The sequence below is a fragment of the Rhinoderma darwinii genome, chromosome 2 (genome assembly GCF_050947455.1).
Source record: "Rhinoderma darwinii isolate aRhiDar2 chromosome 2, aRhiDar2.hap1, whole genome shotgun sequence".
NCBI lineage: Eukaryota > Metazoa > Chordata > Amphibia > Anura > Rhinodermatidae > Rhinoderma > Rhinoderma darwinii.
Genome location: NC_134688.1, coordinates 355724266 through 355746444, shown reverse-complemented (window position 1 = coordinate 355746444; position 22179 = coordinate 355724266). Strand labels below are relative to the sequence as shown.

Sequence of the window (22179 nt, the reverse complement as noted above, 5' to 3'; positions counted from 1 at the left end):
TCGATTACGCTATTGGTTCCGTCAAAACTACGGAACCAACGGAGACAAATGGAGACCATTTGCACCGGATATGTCACCATTGAAATTAATGGTGATGGAAAAGGAAACCTATGGGTTCCGTTTCTTTCAGACAGGGCTTCGTTCTGACTGAAAGCTCAGACGAAATGTCAGAACGGAGCCCTGACCCAGATGTGAAGGAAGCCTAAAGGAAAGCTTGAAAAGTTAATCATCTGTAGAGTTAAAATGTAAAATGATGTCCAAAAGCAGAGATGCACTTTTATTATATATTTTCTGCGTTTTGATGCTGGCTGCTCATTGGTGTCTATGTAAATGCTGTGACAAGCAGTGGTTAGACTAAAACAGAAAAAACACAAATTTTTATTGAATACTATATCTCGGAAGGATACAGCACACCATATCAACTCCCAAATTACCACCCCCTCACCCATCGAAAGCATTGAAGTTGAAAAAACGTATGCTAAACCATATATATATATTTTTATATATATATATATATATATATATATATATATATATATATATATATATATATATATATAATTTACATTAATAAATATGCAAAATATGCACAACTAGTTGATTACTCGTTACAATATAATGACAGAAAATTCAGTCATAAAGTATCCAAGACTTCAGAATCTACATGTCCTTCAGCGGGTTGGTATTCATGCAGCAAGGACTCGACAAATTCCTATCCTGGTTGGATTCCAGCTTCAGATACAGCACAAACTGTGACTGTAAATAATTCCGGGCTATCCACATATGTATTGCTTAATCAGTTTTGATATAGAGCCTAATAACAGGAACTAATTCAGATTTTTTTAATGGAAAATATTGTGTAAACAGTCACTACTAGATTACTTTATTGATCTAACAGGCATTTGTCTTGCAATTGTACAGTTAACAGGAAGTCTAAATGTAGAGTTAAAGGGACTGTCAAGTCATATGTAAATAAAGCCTAATCATTGCACAATAAATGTTCTGCAACTTTCTTATATACTTTGTCTATGTCAATTTTTAGCTCTTTCATCAGTGAATGGAAGCGTTTTGGTTTGTATTCAAAGGCTGCACAACTGTACTTTACTTAGTCCAGTTTGTTACATTGTCTAGGCAATTGCCTATGAGCTAACACAGCAGTCCTGTCCTGGACTCTAGTCTGAAAGCTCATACATTGTAGCAAACTGTAGCTGTGTGAGAAGGACACAGCTGAGGACTTTTTTTTAGCCTTTTAACAAATGTTTCCATTCACCGATACAAGCAAAAAGCTTAAAAAGCATACATTTAAACCATGTATGTAAATGTGCCAGTTTGTTACGTTTAGCCCCTTTAATACACTCTAGTTTATTGATTTTATTTTAAGTTATGAAAAAGAATGACAGAATAAGATACCTTCCCAGATGATGTTGTATGTCTTAATCCTGTATTGTTTGCCAGTGCATAAAGCACAGCATCGTGCACAGTAAGGAAAAGGTGGTCACGACTCAGACCTCCCTCGGCAAAAACTCCGCCGAGTTCAATGTCCTCATAAACTTGAGCTGAAAGAAACAAATATTAGAGAGAAAATGTAAATAACACTATAAGAAAATTCTCACTCTCAATATCATTAATCCCTTTGGCACAGTTTACATAAATTTTATAGCCAATGGGGGAGATCTAGAAAAAGCTCATGTAAATGAAAAGTAAAGAAGGTACATATGGTAGTCAATCAAATAACTATTTCAAATTTTTCTACCGTTACTTTAAGATGAAAGGCTTCTATTATTTTCTATTGGAAGGACCAGATAGCCACGACTCTATTCTATAAAATAGCTTTAAGTTCCCTTTAATTCTTTCTTACATTTAAAACTGTTTGCTTGTTACATAAGTTTATGTGTGAATCAGTCAACAATGATCATATAGCACTCACTGCTGAGGACTGTCTTCAAGTTTTGCATTTGCCATATGTACGGACTTTCTACAGGAGACCATGGACTCCCTACAGTTCTGTATTATGGACCCACAGGCACTCTGTCCACAGTCATATGGTGCCTCCATAAGGCACCCTATTCTCCCCTAGTAGCAAAGCTTCTAGTGGAGACTAGTTCCATAATATGGTATCACAGAATTGGAACTCTTAATAAAACGTAACCTTTATTAACCTCCACAGGTTTTCAAATATACACATTGCCAAGTATTGTCCCCTGATGAACCAACTTTTTTGGTGTTTATTGGCCACACTAAGTGTGTGGGAAAATATATATTTTTTTTGTATCCCTGAAGTATATCCATAGGTGGCATGTGGTACCACGCCACCTAGAGACACATTTGTTCCGGATAGTCCCGGTGATTATTGTTTATTGCTTATTCAATCAGCCCTGGTGGTGTCAGTGGGTATTTGTATATCAATGGACCTACCTTGAGTATTTTAGTCCTATAATTAATAAAGGTTATGTTTTATGAAGAGTTCCTATTCTATGATACCATTTGTTTTTTGATGGAGCCCACATATTGAATTCAGTGATAATAGATCCATAATATGGAATATGATGCTGCATGCCAGAAATAGTAGACACAGCCCATGGCACTGTTTCTAGAAAAAAACATTTTAAACTAATCTTGGACAATTCCTTCAAGGGACTGTAATAATAACATAAGAACATTTTTTTCTTAATCTATTGGGTTGAAAACTACGGTTTTGTGAAAGTTTGTGAAAATCCCTGAAAAATGTGATAGAAACTGTAACCTATCATGCGCAAGTGTTTAATACCTTGTACATCTGCTAAATAGAAGTTTACTCCGATCCTCTGGTAACTGGAACATAACTGTCGGAAAAGACAACAAGAAATAAATGTAACACTTTTGTGATAAGGTTCTAACCTCTTTCTTTGTATGCACAGATTAGTTAAACATATACCTTTCTGCTGCACAAGGCTGCCACAGGGTAGAGCAAACTGAAGATTGATTTATATTGCCCTCAACTCAATGGGGTTTATCAACCCTTCTCTGACCGTTTAAGTGCCTAAACGTCCCAATTTGTGTTGCAAATTGCAACTTTTGGACTTTTTACTTGGCCTTTGGTACTTTTGTGAAAAGGGGCCCTGCTTCCCTACAGGATGTGGGCCCACAGCGGCCCAACAAATTTATTAGAATTTATGCCAGAAAACTGGTGTAAACAACAGAAGAAATGTACTCCACTGGCATAGTTTTCACTCTGTAGGTCGTAGCAAAGTAGAGGCCCATGATGGGCCCTGTATTTTTCCCTCCCAGATCGTACTACCACCTCCCATCAGACTATCCCCTATCCTCATCAGACAGTTAAAAATAAGTATGCTCAACTTACCACCCCTCTTTTCCCCTCATGTTACCTCACCTCTTAAAGAGGCTCTGTCACCACATTATAAGTGCGCTATCTCCTACATAAGGAGATGGGCGCTATAATGTAGGTGACAGCAGTGCTTTTTATTTAGAAAAACAATCTATTTTTACCACGTTATGAGCTTTATGATAATTACTTTCTTAATACCCAACTGGGCATGTTTTTACTTTAGACCAAGTGGGCATTGTAAAGAGAAGTGTATGACTCTGACCAATCAGAGACCAATCAGCGTCATACACTTCTCTCCATTTATTTAGTCAGTGCATAGGGATCCTGCTAGATCAGTATGTGCTGTCTTATACTGACACATTAACGTTACTGAAGTGTTTACACAGTGAATAGACATTCCTTCCAGCCAGGACGGGATGTCTATTCACAATCCCGACACTTCCGTAACGTTTCTGTGGTACTTACAACAGAGCAAGCGTAATCTCGCGAGATCTCGATGTGCTGTGCTGTAAGTAACACACAAACCCTACCGAAGCGTTCGGATTGAGAATAGACATCGCGTCCTGGTTGGACGCGATGTCTATTTACTGTCAAGACACTTCAGTAACGTTAATGTGTGTGTTTGTGACTGCACATAGTGAACAACGTAGTATCACTATGTGCAGAGTAACTTAATGGGGAGAAGTGTATGACGCTGATTGGTCAGGATCATACACTTCTCTCCACAACGCCCACTTGATCAAAAAGTAAAAACACGCCCTGTTGGGCATTAATAAAGTAATTAACATAAAGCTAAAATCGCTCATAACTTGGTGAAAATAGATTGTTTTTCTAAATAAAAAAACACTGCTGTTACCTACATTACAGTGCCGATCTCCTTATGTAGGAGATAGGGCACTTATAATGTGGTGACAGAGCCTCTTTAAACCTCTAATCTTAAAAACTTAGTGGCAGACATTTACTAAGAAGTATATGGCTTAAAAAAAAGTCACAGAAAGGGGCGTGCAACAAATTTGCGCTATAATTTGCAACATTTTTCGTCACTCGTCGGGTTTGAAAGTGGCAAGAGATGTGGGCACAGTTTTTGTATAGACATAGCTTAGGCCACGTAAGTGAAAATAGTACAAATTCTGGTGCCAATCCGCACCTACTTAAAGAAGCCATCGATTTTTTTTCTGACTGTCAGAGAGTTTGAAATGTGCCAAATTTATTAAGAGGCGTGCGTCTGTTAAAAAATTTGTTGCAAATCAGTCACTCCAACTGCCTCTTTTTCTTAGAATGGCAAGTCTTAGTAAATGTAGGCCAGTGTGTCATCATCCAAAAATGTGCAGTGTCTGTCCGACAGACAAATTCCGAAGCTTTTTATCAACTGTTATTCAATAAATACCTTCCCTAAGGCTTTGATACCCATCAGATCTACGAAGCACACACCACTCATATCAATGATGACGGTATGGAAATTAACAATTGGAGGTGCCATGATGATAGAGTCTTCAGTTTGTGCTGGGGTGGATACACCATTTGGAATAATGGTGGGAATCGATGTCCCCACTGTCAGAGTGTTTGATGCTATGTAACTGACTGTACTGTTTGTTCCGTTCACTGTACTGTTGTTGTTGGAATCCGTTGGGGGCGCACCATCAAAATCCTCTTGTAGTTCTTGCAGTGATAATGTCTGCATAGCAGAGAAAAGAATAAAGAGCACATGTGAATTCATCGAATAATTATAATTACCTACCTACCTCATTTCTATCTATCTATCTATCTATCTATCTATCTATCTATCTATCTATCTATCTATCTATCTATCTATCTATCTATCTATCTATCTATCTAGCTATGTCATATCTATCTATCTATCTAGCACACAAGAAAATGGCGACAACGCACTGCGAACACTAATGCCACCTAAGCCACTAAATATAAATAAATATGCATTATTGCTAAATCTACTTACAATAGGGAGGTTCTTAGCGCACATTTTGATCAAATTGTGTGAGCCCACCATGTGCAGCTGTCATGTAGGGTTTGTGAACCCACTGGGCCGTACCGCCTTGGCAGTATGGCAGCTGGCCAACAGGGCGCAGGTCAGAGTCTATAGTTCATATAGGGTACCTGTGGCAGCTCGGACAGTAGCAAGGCAAGCTTGGCTGGGAATAGGCAGCAGGTAGACGTCAGGCGTGGAATAGCAGGACAGGCGTGGTATACAGCACAGCACGGCTACAGCTCAGCATGGCACTAGATCAGGATACAGGTTACAGGATATAGGAACAGGGAACACTGGGAGCAGGAAACACTTGGGGACCATTTGCAAGACAAACTTAGGATACGACAACAATGCTCAGGCATGGGAGGATGGGGCTGGGACCTTCTTATAGCCCAAGGTGCTCTGGGAGTAATCAGCTCGATCTCCCACATGCGTGCGCTTTGGCTGAGCTCGCGGGCGCACCCTGGTGGTCACTGTGGAACAGGACGGCCGTATGTGCAGATATCTCTGGAGAGAAGGGAGTCGACTGGATGGAAGGAGTTCGTGGTCAGCTACCACGGACGTTACAGCAGCATAGGTTCCCACCTCATAGAGGTTGCCTTGTCATGGCAGGTGTGCTAAGAACCTCCCTATTGTAAGTAGATTTAGCAGTAATGCATATTTATTTATATTTATTGGCTTCGGTGGCATTAGTGTTCGCAGTGTGCTATCGCCATTTTCTTGTGTATAAGTTTGCAGTCACAGGCGTTCTTGCACCTGTATACACGTTTTCTTTCATTTTATTGGAATGTGCTGTTCAAACTTTTGTGTTCTTTGTGTTGTGTTTGTATCTATCATTTATCTATTTATCTATCTATCTATCTATCTATCTATCTATCTATCTATCTATCTATCTATCTATCTATCTATCTATCTATCTATCTATCTATCTATCTATCTATCTATCTATCTATCTATCATCTATCTGTGTATCTATCTTTCTTTCTTCCCCTATCTATATTTCTATCTATTTATTTATATATATCTATCTATAAAGAAGGAAAAGGCAGCACTCCAGATTTCTATGAAATAAAGTGAATCCTTTATTCACCTACAGTATAACGTGCAACATTTCAGCTCACTCAATAGAGTTTTTCTCAAGCATTGAATAGGTGTACAGGTTGGGAATATAAACCCTCAGCAATTCCTTAACAATGATTATAAAGAAGCATACAAAAATATATAATACAGATTATATATTTTAGTATCAGTGCATAATATATTTTATAACTATAGAAAAGCATAAATATTGCATAAACATGATTAATTCATATTGTACAAAAAATTTATAAAGTGCATAGTATTATAATTATCAGAAATAGTGCCTCAGGTGTAGCATAATAATTAATTATCGACTCACCAGCATGAATACAGATGTACTTATGGCTTCATTCACATCTGTGCTAGGGCTCCGTTCCGACATTCCGTAGGAGCTTTCCGTCGAATCAGAGCCCTGACAGACACAAACGGAAACCATAGGTTTCCGTTTCCATCACCATTGACTTCAATACCATTGATTTCAGTCAACTAAGGTATTGATTCCGTCAAAAAGACGGAACCCTTGCACAACGGAGACAAACAGAAACCATTTGCACCAGATCCGTCACCATTGAAATCAATGGTGATGGAAGCGGAAACCTATAGTTTGCGTTTGTGTCTGTCAGGGCTCCGTTCCAACCTAAAGCTCCGACGGACCGTTGGAACCGAGCCCTAGAGCAGATGTGAACGAAGCCTAACTTGAATTGTAACCCATTAAATACACAGTGGCAAGAAACTTTAACTTGTATTTTTCATTGGTTTTCAACGGCATAAGTGATAAGTTATCATGCTGCAGCCAAGTTATCAAAGTCAAGATAAGGATTGCTATATCTTTTGAATTAGCAATAGCGTCCTGCAGCGCTAACTACGTAAGTATAATGCCAATATGCAAATAAAATCTATCTATCTATCTATCTATCTATCTATCTATCTATCTATCTATCTATCTATCTATCTATCTATCTATCTATCTATCTATCTATCTATCTGTAACCCAGCAAAAGGATTGTATGGCATTGAGAAATGGGAGGTTGTGGCCGGCCACTAGAGGGCGCTGTGAGGTTAGTACATCGACAGTGTTTAGTGTGTGGAGTGATATACAAGAGAGGTCTAGTGAGGAAGTGTCTGGAGAGAGGTCTGAGAAGCGCTGGACAGGAAGAGACAGAGACTGGACTGAGAGAGCTGTAGCAAGTAAGGAAGACATTGTGACTCAGATAACTGTAAAAGATAAAGAGCATTCTGGCCAGCAGCAGAGCATAAGTAATGTGAAGTATCAGACACGCATTTACTGGAGTTCCAAGTTAAGGAGATCCGGCTGAAGTTAAGAAGAGAGTGTTTAGAGCAAGAAGCTGAAGACGCCATTTTGAGCATAAGGTAACATAGAGCCATTAAGTGCCGGATCATCAGAGAGTGCATTGTATTACATTGCCGGACCTCAAAGATCACATTACACTAAACCTGGAAGCTAAGAGACTTTATTATCCTAAGGCACCGGATAAAGAGAACATATTTTAATCATTACGGATTATAAGAGACTGTGTTATATTGAAGTGCCGGATAAAAGCAGAGACTGTATTGTTTACCGAGCACCAGTTATATTTTGCCTAGAGCTCAAGTTTTTGACTGTTGTCATATTTTCTGCATGTTCAGTAAAGACAAAACGAATATAATCCCGGTGTCAGTAATTATTGTCCTTAAAGTCATATTACAACTTGGCGTAGTCCGGCAGGATGGATGCAGATACAATGGACGAGACAACATTATCATCCAGTGTGACCCATCCAATGATACCGGTGGGAGCCCTCTTAAATCATTTGCCAAAGTTTAATGGATCTGATCTATTGTTGGAAGATTGGAGTGAACGGCTGGAAGGAGCGGCACGGCTCTGTAATGTCGCTCCACATTTAAAAGTAGAATTGGCGCTAAGTACCTTAGAAGGAGAAGCTAGGAAAACCGTTTTGTTACAGCCAGCACGACACCGACAAACCTTCGAACAAATTCGGCAGCTATTAGATGATGTGTATGGGGATACGTCCTCTGAGGGCATGATAAGGAAGCGATTCTTTGCCCGCCAGCAGAAAGAAGAAGAGACACTGGCGCAGTTTGCAAATGGATTACAGGAAATAATGGCAATGTTGCAACGTAAAGAAGAACAATCAGCCGGGTCCTTTACCAATGTACACGTAGTATTGCGGGATCAGTTTGTAATAGGTCTCAAGAATCCACCGTTAAGGAGAACTCTGAAGGAAAAGTTAAAGAAAGAACCAGATATGACGATTCATCAATTATTGACGGAAGCTATCGCATTGGAAAAAGAGGAATCGGCCAGCACTGATACGGTGGTCAGGCAAGCAGAAATTGTAACCAAGAAGAACCCCGACATGGAGGCAAGGATGGAGTCATTGGAAGGTGCCATGAGAGAGTTGAAAGCCGCTATTACTACTAAGCCTGACCCTGGAACTCCAGTTCGATACTCACAAGAGAGACAGTCGTTTGCAGATAGGAGGAATCAAGGTAGGAATGCTCCAGACCCTACCATCTGCTATAATTGTGGCCGAGCAGGACACATTGCTAGAAATTGCATGCGTTCTCACTATCAGAGCAATCGCAGGAATTTAAACTAGAACGACCTGTAGTTGAGGGGCAAACTACAGGGGAGTCCACGGATACAAGCCCTGCGTTAGATGCTACAGATATAGTGGGGGAATGTCCCGTCGTCGTAGCAAAATTCAATGGCGTTGAGTTGTCATGTTTAATCGATACTGGATCTCAAGTGACCACTATGGATAAAGTTGTGTTTGAAACTTATTTCCCTTCCTTGTTATGTGAGAAGAGTGACACTTGGATAAGACTCAAGGCAGCTAATAGTTTACCTATCCCTATCCTGGGAGTTATACAAATGGACATTTCAATATGGAATCGTGATTTGAACAAAAAGGGGGTTATCATAGTAGAAAAAGCTATGGACTCTGAAATTCCCGTGATTCTAGGAATGAATATATTGCGGGACTTAGATGGAGTAATGTCACAAGAGCTGGGCCCAAAATACTGGAAACAAATACCCACTCAACGACCTTCTCAAATGGCTTTACAGCGCACTTTAAAACATTGTCGCATTAATGGAGAACTGTTAAATTGGCCTGGAAGGGTAGGACTGGTTAAGATACCAGCCTCTCGAAGTATACAAGTACCAGCAGGCCATGAAATGTTGTTACCCTTGCCAGTGGGTACTAATAAAGTGTTAAAGGGCACCACTGTGTTAATTGAATCAGCTCTGCAGAAAGAAGGAGTAGCCGTGGCCCGGTCGATATGCAAGGTGCAGGCTGGACAAGTATTATTACGAGTGGTTAATATCACGAAACAAAATGTAACCTTATTTCCCCGGGAACTAGTAGCTGAAGTGTTTCCGGTGAGGGAGGAACAAGTGGAAAGCCGTTCAGATTGGCAAGTGAGTTATCCTTGTGAAAGTGTAGCTGTGGTTACAGTGTGTCGAGCCACCACTCAAGCTAATGACACCATTGGGAGGCGATTACTGGAGCAAATACCTTTAGAAGGAACGGATTTGACTACCAGACAAATAGATGAAGTGGCGGAAGTGTTAGGAGAGCACTCCAAGGCTTTTTCCAAGAATGAAGCAGACTTTGGGTTGACAACAACTTTAGAACATGAAATACATACGGGAAATGCTCACCCGGTACGAGAACGATACCGTACCATTCCGCCCGCTTTTGATCAAGAAGCCAAAGTGTTGCTAAAACGCATGCTAGACAGTCATGTTATCCGACCCAGTAAAAGTCCATGGGCTTCTCCCATAGTATTAGTAAAGAAGAAAGATGGAAGCTTGCGGTTCTGTGTAGATTACCGGCGATTGAATGCCTGCACCGTCAGAGATGCATACCCTTTACCACGAATAGAAGACTCTTTGCTGGCATTGGGTAAGGCCAAATACTTCTCTACCCTGGATTTGGCCAGTGGGTACTGGCAAGTACCAGTTGCAGAAGAAGATCGAGAAAAGACTGCATTCATCACCCCTATGGGGTTATACGAATTTTTGAGAATGCCGTTCGGTCTAACCAATGCACCAGCTACATTTCAGCGCTTGATGGAAGTTTGTTTGGGAGATTTAAACTTTGAATGTTTGCTCATCTACCTAGATGACATCATTATCTTCTCAGCCACTTTCACAGAACATTTGGAAAGATTGAAAGTGGTACTTACGCGTATCGAAGAACATGGTCTAAAACTAAAACCGGGCAAATGTCACTTGTTTAAAGAAAGAATTGAGTACCTGGGACACGTGGTTACTAGAGACGGTGTACAACCAATGGATGCCAAAGTACGAGCCGTGCAACAATGGCCGGTACCAAAGACAGTAACAGAGCTTAGAAGTTTCCTAGGACTGATTGGATATTACAGACGGTTCATACAGAATTTTGCTAAGGTGGCTGCTCCCCTATATGTGTTACTGAATGGAACCAAACCGGGAGTCGATCATAAGAGAAGTATCACTTGGGGAATAGAGGCTGAACAAGCCTTCCAAGAGTTAAAAAGACGACTAACTGGTGCTCCTGTCTTGGCGTATGCAGATTACTCTCTACCATTTGTTTTGTGTACCGATGGAAGTTTAAAAGGATTAGGAGCTGTTCTTTCTCAAGTGCAGAATGGACGGGAACGTGTCATTGCTTATGCCAGTCGGACGCTGAGAGATGGGGAAAAGAATCCGGACAACTATAGCTCATTCCGGTTGGAACTTTTGGCAGTCGTATGGGCGGTGACCGAGCGATTTGCAGATATCTTGCTGGGCGCAGAGTGTGTGTTATGGACTGACAATAATCCATTGGTTCATTTAGACTCGGCCAAATTGGGTGCTATGGAGCAACGTTGGCGAGCACGACTTAGCAAATTTAAATTTACTGTGAAGTACCGCCCAGGACGAGCTAATGGGAATGCAGATGCCCTGTCCCGTAATCCAGTAGATTTGCCTGAAGGACTGACTGAAGAGGAGTTAGAGGAAACAGAGACTCCTAATTTCCTTGCCAATGAAGTACATGATCAGATGCCAGGTGAGAATATTCAAAGTGCTCCGGTGCATACTGTGGAGCCCATAAGAGAAACCATCGATCAATGGACTGCTGAAGAATGGAAGAAACAGCAGTTGCAAGATATTCAAATTCGGACTGTAAGAAGATGGGTGCTAGAGAGATACCGACCCAATCAACGAGAGCGATTGCGATTGTCTGGAGTGGGACAGAGAATATATCGCCAACGAGATAGATTGGCAGTAAAACAAGGGATATTGTACCGCCGAGTATTCCTACCGACCATGGAAGGACCCATCTGGCAAGCTGTGTTGCCGGAGCGAGAGTTAGAAAGTACGGTTAAGTGGATGCATGAGAAAAAGGGGCATTATGGTCCTGAAAAGACTTTCCGTTGGTTGCAACAATTCTACTATCATCCTTTGCTGTTTGCAGTGGCACGGAAAGTGTGTCAGAACTGTAGAAATTGCACCCTGGCCAGAGCGGCTGAACAACAAGCTCCGGTGGGGCATATACAGACGCATTATCCATTACAGTTGGTCATGATGGACTATTTGACAGTAGATGAGTCTTTACAAGGGTACAGATATTTATTGGTTGTGATAGACCACTTCACCAAATTCACAGTGGCCGTACCTACCAGAGATCAAACGGCTGAATCTGCGGCACAGGGATTGTGGACTCATTTCATCTTACCCTATGGATGTCCTTCACAGCTTCACTCTGATCAAGGAGCTTGTTTTGAGGGGCGAGTAATAGAAGAATTATGCAGATTGTACCAGATTAAAAAGACCCGCACGACCCCGTATCACCCTCAAGGGAACGGGGCCTGTGAAAGGGTGAATCGGACCATATTGCAGTTGTTGCGAACACTGGAGAAACAAAAAAAAGAGAGATGGCCTGACTACATTGCAGAATTAATCTGGATCTATAATAACACTGTACATGCCACTACTGGATATTCTCCTTTTCTGTTAATGTTCGGAAGAAATGGACGATGTCCCCTAAATTTAATGATGCCTATCCCGGAAGAACAAGAAGAGTGGATTCCGCAGACCTGGATGTGGGGTCATCGACGCAAGGTACAAGAAATGTATAATTTAGTGGCGCAGAGACTGGGGCCTCATGATCTTACAGTAAATCAGAAATTGAAGGAACTACCTTTGCAAGTGGGTGATAGAGTAATCGTGCGAAACCAGGGTGCAAGAAGAGCAGGAAAGCTGCAATGGAAGTGGGAAACCTTGGCGTATGAGGTGGTGCGTCAGCCCAATCCATATATTCCTGTATTTGTGATCAAGCCGGAGGGTAGTAGTGGCCCTTTGAAAACCGTACACAGAAATATGCTGAGACCCTGCACATTTATAAGTCGTGAACCAGAAGCAAACACTAGAGATCCTCCTGTTGCAACACCCGTTCCCGTAGATGAAGGTTGGTGGAGTCCGCCGGTTCAAGTACCAGAGAGACAAGAAAGTACCAGTGAAGTACAAGAAGAGAATGTTACTCCTGTGGAAGAAGAGTTGTCACAGGTACGTCATTCTCAGCGATCCAATTTTGGAAGACTTCCTTCTAGGTTTGAAGGATTTGTGACGCCACAGCAAGTTGCCGGGACGGCAACTGATAAACCTGGGGGAAAAGATGTAACCCAGCAAAAGGATTGTATGGCATTGAGAAATGGGAGGTTGTGGCCGGCCACTAGAGGGCGCTGTGAGGTTAGTACATCGACAGTGTTTAGTGTGTGGAGTGATATACAAGAGAGGTCTAGTGAGGAAGTGTCTGGAGAGAGGTCTGAGAAGCGCTGGACAGGAAGAGACAGAGACTGGACTGAGAGAGCTGTAGCAAGTAAGGAAGACATTGTGACTCAGATAACTGTAAAAGATAAAGAGCATTCTGGCCAGCAGCAGAGCATAAGTAATGTGAAGTATCAGACACGCATTTACTGGAGTTCCAAGTTAAGGAGATCCGGCTGAAGTTAAGAAGAGAGTGTTTAGAGCAAGAAGCTGAAGACGCCATTTTGAGCATAAGGTAACATAGAGCCATTAAGTGCCGGATCATCAGAGAGTGCATTGTATTACATTGCCGGACCTCAAAGATCACATTACACTAAACCTGGAAGCTAAGAGACTTTATTATCCTAAGGCACCGGATAAAGAGAACATATTTTAATCATTATGGATTATAAGAGACTGTGTTATATTGAAGTGCCGGATAAAAGCAGAGACTGTATTGTTTACCGAGCACCAGTTATATTTTGCCTAGAGCTCAAGTTTTTGACTGTTGTCATATTTTCTGCATGTTCAGTAAAGACAAAACGAATATAATCCCGGTGTCAGTAATTATTGTCCTTAAAGTCATATTACATATCTATCTATCTATCTATTATCCAAAAAATAGGCAGAACTTCAAATAGTTTTCAAGTGAAAAAAGGGTTTTTTATTCACCCACATATGTACTTAGAACAAGCATCATTTTGTAAGTTGCCATAGACATAACTATCATCTGAACAATATTACGATCCATAGCAATAATTTGTATTTCTATGGTACTAAAAGAACTGGTTTCAATCATTGGAAATTGGCTATATTGATGAAATATAAAAAAATATATATATATTTTTTAATCATAGATAATATCTTTTTATGTGTGTCCCTTTCATGATGAGCATTTTGTTTAGAATAGTTGTCATGTCGGAGCCACCTCTCTAAACTTATCACAGACCTTTAGTGAGTATACATTTTTGGCGCAGGAAAAATAGTCATTATACCTGAATCTGCACTTTTTAAGCAACACTGCATTTTAGGTATTTAACATTTCTCATTGTCGTATTAGTAAGGCAATTGCTGTTTACTAAATCAGTTGTCCCAAATATAGTGGTTCCTAACTGACATGTAAGATGGGAGTCTATAAATCAGTGTTACTATATTGTTGTGTATTTTTTAAATCTAAATAGGTCCAAATTTCAGTGCCTGTACCCACCCCTAGGGGAGCTTACTGAAGACAGATTTATACAGTTCCAATTGAACTGAATGATAAATCTTTAATAAGCTCCTAAACTCTGCCTAGTGGTGGTTACAGGCAATAACTCAAATCTGTATAAAGTTATATTATAAAATGAATCATTATTAATCAAAAATGAATTACACAAGATGATTTGTTAAATATTACAGGACCAGATTGTTCTTTTTTTTAAATCTTAGACTTACCTTGCTTTTCATGAATACAGACCCCCTTTGCCTTTTAAGTTCTTCTGCCTCATGCTTCTTCAGGTACTTTTTTTTGGCCAGATAGACTTTACAGGGATCTAGTCCAGTCTAGGAGATAAGGAAGGCCATATCTAAATATGGTTGAGAATGCTATAACATGCATAACACTACTCCTCCATGCAGTCAAACATGGGATTACAATGTAAATATAGTATAGATCTAATAGTATAAAATCATACAATCCCATTATCTGCTATTATAGATACAAAAAGATCCGGCTATTCATTTTTCGGACTGATTTGCTGCAGTTTTTGTCCTGTTTCATATGACATTTAGACTGAAAATGTTCAGTGTGCAGAATTTTTCAATTTTGATATGAATATTAGACATTTACATATAAATGTATTATGACACCTCTTATATGGTAGGGTGAAAGTGGTTGACTCATAAATTAGGGCATATGGACGTCATATAGTGGAGGTCCCCCACTTCGGACCCCCTCTATGAGTCCTCTTCGCCATGGTTTATAAAAGGGGGTTCTGAGATGGGGACCCCCTCCATGAGGTTCATATGCCAAGAGGAGAAGGGTTATCATTATTATTATAACACAAAAAATGGCGACAGCACACTGCGAACACTAATGTCACCTAAACTGCTAAATATAAATAAACATGCTAAATCTACTTACAATTGGGAAGTTCTTAGTGCACGTTTTTGGCTGGTGGGAAAACACTTTTTGATCAAAAACGTGCACTAAGAACCTGCCTACTGTAAGTAGATTTAGCAGTAAAGCATATTTATTTATAATTAGCGGTTTAGGTGACATTAGTGTTCGCAGAATGCTGTCACCATTTTTTTTTTGCGTGCTGTATAAAGTTACAGTCACAGGCGTTCTTGCACCTGCATATACGTAGTGTTTAATTTTGCTGGAATGTGTTGTTCAAACATTTGTGTTTGTGTGATCCATATATATATATATATATATATAGATAGATAGCTTTCAATATGTTAACTATATAGACAAAAATGGAATGGCAGCTTTATTAAAGTATTTATCTAAAGTAGACTTGCCCGAAACCGCTGCTGTTTACATTAGTGAATGATATATGTACTTTGAGATTGTCACATAAAATCCAATGATTATGTCAAAGGCATTTTTATTATAGTATGCTTTATGTGCATACACGATACACTGATAAGGAAAATACTTAACAAGAGCTAAAAAAATATGTGATTAATTTATTTTTCAATATCCACTTATCGAAACTATCTCACGCTCACATAATCCACATAGTGTAAATGTGTGGTTTTTGTCACAGTTGTTGGGAAATAAAAATCAATAAACCTTGGCCCAGATTTACTAAGATTGGCGTTTCATATACAAGTCATTGACTGAAGGCGACTAGAGTTTAAGCCTTGTTCACATCTGCGTTGGAGGCTCTGTTAGGGCCTTCCATCTCAGATCCGGCAGAGATTACCAGGAACAATAGCGCAGCATGCTGTACTATTGTTTCTGATAAAAACATGGACACCCCGTCGGAAAGCCAATGGAACTTATTAAAGTCAATGGATTCTGTCAGCCGCTGGTGGTGTCTGTGATGCAACGGAACCTTCGATTCCAGTTTTTCCCTTGTCATGCTCCTCTGATGGAGCAGGACAACGGAGAGACCTGACACAGGTGTGAACAAAGCCTAATATGCGACAAAGTTGCATAGATTTCCGCTATAATTTCCACCAGTTTCTAGGGTAAAATGTAGTTAATCAGTTCGGGCCTCTAGTTGTCCTGCCCCCGACTACGCACCACCTGATTTTGAAAAAAGTGGCGTGAGGGGCAGAAAACACAAAAATTCTCAAATATGGCATGTGCAATTCTTTGCGACTTTTTAACACCAGAAAACTGGTTTATTTTTTAAATACTAGAGAATCATTACAAAGCGGCAGAGCAGGGGTGTAGCTATAGGGGGTGCATAGATAACATACACATGGGCCCTTATAGGGGCCCACCCTGTAACACCCACCCTGTAACAAAGGAGCTTCAGGTTACACCTTTGAAGGAGAGCCCATATGTATTCATTTAAAATGTATTTAAGACCTTACCTTCTTAACAACTTTCTGTCTAAATATCTCCGAATTGGCAAAATAAAGTGGCGAGCAGTAATTGACAATCTTGATCCCTTCAATAGACTGAACCTGGAGTCAAGAAAACAGTTAGGACATACATGCATATAAAAATCTGTATTTATAAGTATAACATATTTATAAGCATTTACCTTATATAAGTAGTTTGTGTTAGTATTGTTTTGGGCTGTTTTAATAGAGGTAGTTTTATTTTCTTACTACAAAGTACAGAAGAAAGTAAAACTCTTACCTTGCTGTAGACTTTTGGGTTCTTATATAGATCAGTAGAGGCCACCTGACCCAGTGCTGAACCATTTCGACTAACATGGGGAAAAAAAGGTATACAAAAATCTATTAAGCCCCATCTTTCTCATCTATCTATCTATCTATCTATCTATCTATCTATCTATCTATCTATCTATCTATCTATCTATCTATCTATCTATCTATCTATCTATCTATCTATCACAGTAGATGAACGGTAGCGTACAAGGGACAGAGGAAATATAAAAACAGAATACTAGAAGAGTAAAACAATAAAAAGAAAAGACACATGGGCCAGAGTGGAGATTAAAAAGCATTCATTATTTATGTCTAGAACATTACTTGCTGCTGGAAGTGGTCATGGTAAAATGGGACTCGCTTTCAACTTTTGATGTGAGGCCCCATGGTTACTTGTTACACCCTTGTATATAAACTTGATTAAGGATGATAGATCTACCAGCTATGACATTCTCCATCCTTCCGCTAACCTTTTAATACTACCTGTCCTCATCATTTCACATACGTTGATGTATATTTGTAACAGTTGATTCTTCATATGTGCTGTAGAAACATAAGGACGATTCAACTTACAATTGTGTATTAAAGATAACAACCAAGACGGAAAATCCTACACCAACAGCAACACCATAGGGAAGACCAAGAATGAAGGTGGAGAGGAAACTCACAACCCAAACACACTATAAAAAAACAATGAACAAATCAGTCATCAATACATAGAATAAATTGATGTGAAAAGAAATCATAATGTGCATAACTTTGTATGCTAACATTTTAGATTGAAATATAACTGCCATAAGTAGATTTATAGAGAGCTCCATTTGAAAAATTACTTTGGATAAAAATAAATGTTGCTAAAATGATAGTTACAGGAACGTCTTCCTCAATAAGCCATATGTACGAAAATTAAAGAGGTTGTCCGGGCACGGGGCATACACTGTATAGCGGCCGTGCTGCAGTATTGCAGCTCTGCTCCTATTCACTTGAATAGGAGCAGAGCTGCAGTACTGCAGCACAGCCGCTATACATTGGTCAGAGCCTTCTGCTTCCGACACTGACCACTGCAAAACTTCAAGTGCCCGGAGGCAACCAGAACAACTGATCTGTACAGGGTCCGGTTTTTGGACCCCCACTGATCATATACTGATTCTGCAGTCACCACTTTTCCTATTTATGACAAGGTATAAAGAAATACACATCTCAGGACCGAGGGTGGTTTTCTGAGTGTGATTTACCAACTTTTTTTTTTACTTCCATCTGCCCTCTCTTTCTGTGTTCGCAAAAAAAAGGAGGCAGAGGGAGTAGAGTACCACATGACTGCAGGATCAGACTACACAGGGTTTGTTTGCAGTCTGTAACTATGGAGATACATAGGTTTGCATAGGAGATGTAGACACAAAACTGATATTTTGAATAAAGACTTGAAAAGTTGCTTAATTTTTTCTTTAAGATGCATTGCAGCAATATAAAAAATGGTTGCATACCATTTACTTATTTGATATTTTGCGCATGTTGTGGTGGCCACTTGTTCCAGTCGTCCATGATTAATTGTTACTTTGTCATAAAGTAATTTTACTTTAATTGAATATTAGCTTAGTTTTTCTAACTGTGAATACACTGTAGCATTTATCCATAATTTCCCATTAAAATGTTATTCACATCAAACAAAGTGATGACATATCGGTAGGAAATAGCATAACTTTGCAAACGGTGGCAGTTTGACTGCCAGGACCCCCACTGTTCGTAAGAATGAAGGGACCACAGAGCTGGTTTAGTGCTGCTTTAGCGCCTCGGCCCCTTCACCGCTTTTCCCTTCACAGCAGCGCTCCTGTTCACCCGGTGTGCAGAGAAATGCAACTCTGTTCCAGTTAAGTGTATGGAGCAGTACTGCAGTTCCCTGCAGAGTCAGCAGCCAGGTACACTGATGTGTAAGGGAAAACTGAGAAGGGGATGCAGAATAATTCAGCGCTTTGGCACCTTCGTTGTCAGGGATGGCGTGGGTCCTGGCAGTCAGACTTTCACTGATCGCAAAGTGATGGCAAACAGCAATATGCCATCCCATTGTGTGATGAGGATAACACTTTAATATCACATTCAAACAATAATATACAATTTCTAGTGTAGTTTATACAGCTATGTTTTTATTCTTACAAGGCTTGGCTTCCTGTATCAAGTATATTGGTGTTCCTTCTTCTACCTTACCACTTATGAAATTATTTTCATTATTTATTTTGCCGATTTCAAATCTGAAACAAGTTTAACTGATAAAATAAAGAGCAGAACTCCAGGCTGTTGACTAGATATCATTCAAATCATATGACCTTTACATGATATACCAAGAAGCTGCCTATAACAAATAATGTCTGCAAATTATTTCCAGCATGCATGAAGTCAGCTGATTATGTTTCATTTGGTCTCAGAACTGTTGGGTGAGATCTAATATACTTTTATATAAATTACAGGAGAAAGAGACAGATCCAGAAAAAGCTGGGATCTAAAAGTAATCTTAAAGGGATTGTCTGGACAACAAGTTCTCAAAATAAGGACCCGCTGGTGACCAACTGATTGCCGTGAGTATGGCATCTAAGACAGGCAGGCGAAATGTGGTATTACGTGACTCCCATTCAGATGAATGACAGTTCTCCAGTACTAGGGGGGTTCCGAACAAGGGATCTCTTTCTATGACGTTCATATGCCGTAATAGTTTATATGGTCAAGGGTTGTTTTCATTTTCTAAACCCCTTTAAGCGATTGGTATTTTGAAAAATCTTTAATATTTCCATCAGTACAATCATCGTATATATGCCACCATCTGTTAACAGCATTTGTATTATAAATGTCTGACATTTATATTTACTGATACTGCTAACTATAGAGATAATATTTTTGTATGCACGTTCATTCTTTATCATCGTTTTGTGCATTGAGACCTGGCAATATTCATTACGATTGCTCACAAATAAGCGAATAATAACAATTATTAATATGTATAAACAGACATTTGGTAATTCATAAGAATCATTATAAGATAGCAATTTATTCTTACTCCATGTAAAGGTAAAATACATAATTTAGAGATCCATATGAAGCCTCATAAAGGCGCTTCTACCTTTGAAACATCTGGGACACTGGGTGCTATTTTTGTTTTACTTCAAAGTGGCTCTCTTCTTGAAAGATATGGAGATCCATCAGCAAAAAGTACAATTTACTTTTTCATTATATTTAATAAGAAAGTGAGGATTCATAGAAAAAGTAAAAATAACTAAGGCTAGGGTTACACTAAGTTTGGGGCTAATGTTTTTCGTATACGCCAGGAAAATCTCCTGCCATATAGATCTAATATGCCCATAGACATTAGTAGCTAAACATATGTCAAGGAATGTCCTTTTGGCATACATTTGGCCAATGTACGTCAGCCTCATTTGTATTAAAAGTGCAGCCAATACATCTGTATGCAAAATGTTTAATACAAGTCAAAGACACATATTCAATTGTTAGTTATAAAATTATATACAGTACGTCTGGGCCATATGTTTGGTGGACCGTTTCAAATGTTATTACAGAGCATGGTGTGAACCTATCCAAACTAGAAAATTTTCCTACTACTATTTTCCTACTTCTATTAGTATAATTAAGCAGCATGAAAATTAAGCTGCATGAAAAGCACATTGAAATGAACAAATTCTATTTAACCCTTTCAGGACCAGACAAATTTTTGTTAGTATGCTCTTGTTTTTTCCTCTCCGACCTTCAAAAAGTCATAAATCTTTTCTTTTTTTAGTTGACACAGCCATATGAGGGCTTCATTTTTATGGGACAAATTATACTTTCTTTTGGTACTATGTACTGAGAAGCTGGAAAAAAAATCTGAATGGGCTGGAATTGGATAAAAGTAGCAGTTCCGCCATTTTCTTATGAGTTTCTTTTTTACGGTTCCATGTATGGTGAAAATGACGTGTTATATTTATTCTGCGGGTCAGTATGATCACGGTCAAACCAAATTTATATCGTTTTAGTTATGTTTTAGTACCTTTAGAAAGTTGGAAAAGTTTAAAAGAAACTAAAATTTGTTTGCATCTCCATATTGTGACCCCCGTAACTTTTTTATATTTCGGTGTACAGAGCTGTGTAAAGCGTGTTTTTGTATGTGGAAAGATGTAGTTTTTATTAATACCATTTGGGGGAATGTCGGGCGTTTTAATCACTTTTATAATTTTTTGGGGGGTTGAATTGGCAAAAAAACTGTGATTCGGTCATTTTTACCCTTTTTGCCCCGGCGATGTTCACCGTATTGGAAAATATTTTTAGAAATTTATAGTTCGGGCATTTTTGGACACGGGGTTACCTAATGTATTGATGTTTATTTTATTTTATTTTATATGTAATCTATGGAAAGGTGGGTGATTTGAATTTTTATATTTTTTAAAAACTTTTTTATTTTAACTTTAGTTAGCCCCCCTAGGGGGCTTGAACCTGTGATCATTAGATCTCTTATGTCATAGACTGCAATATCACAATATTGCACTCTATGGCAAAATTAGCTCATTGCTATTAAGAGCTGCCACAGGTAGCTCAATAGCAAACTTCCTGTAGCACAGTTGGGAGCGCTCACACGTCTCCCAGCTACTAGAGGAGTAAAACAGCTCTCGCCATCTCGCCATGCTGGAGCTGGTGATCGACCCCGAAGCAAAAGGGGCAGTAAAAACCCCTCAGATAACGGTGGTCACATCTAACACCGGCATCTGAGTTGTTAAATGCTTGCGATCAGAAATTTTTCTGATCACCTGCATTGCCGCTGTGTCCCTTCTGTGCAACACAGAGAAAGCATATTTCACTGCGTTTTTTGCCCGCGGCGCTCAATGGCCGCGGGGGAAAAACACCACGAAAATCGGCGTGCAGGCAGAGCAAAATCTGCCTCAATATTCCAAATGGAATTTTGAGGCAGATTTTCCTCCTGCAAAAAACTCTGTGTGAACCCAGCCTTACAGTAAATGAACCATTAATTTGCATTTGAACCCTTTTCGCTGACAGGGGTTTATGAACATTTTGTACTTCTGGTAACCAGGACAATTTTCAAACTTTTGACATGTACAAATAAACCCTATATATGCTTGCAGTTGTCTTGTAGTGCTCTTTGCTGCCATGTCTACCTTC

General features: G+C 39.5%; 1 protein-coding gene across 1 annotated transcript in view; it reads right to left on the bottom strand.

Annotated features, from left to right (window-relative positions):
* SLC26A9 (solute carrier family 26 member 9) overlaps window positions 1-22179 on the bottom strand; it is a 45227-nt gene that overhangs the window by 5202 nt on the left and 17846 nt on the right. Inside the window, exons 12-18 of the mRNA XM_075850713.1 lie at window positions 17599-17705; window positions 16994-17063; window positions 16723-16815; window positions 14626-14733; window positions 4713-5000; window positions 2768-2822; window positions 1411-1556 (exon numbers count right to left, since the gene is read on the bottom strand). Of these exons, the coding sequence (XP_075706828.1) occupies window positions 1411-1556; window positions 2768-2822; window positions 4713-5000; window positions 14626-14733; window positions 16723-16815; window positions 16994-17063; window positions 17599-17705 (867 nt within the window). The remainder of the gene's footprint in view (window positions 1-1410; window positions 1557-2767; window positions 2823-4712; window positions 5001-14625; window positions 14734-16722; window positions 16816-16993; window positions 17064-17598; window positions 17706-22179) is intronic.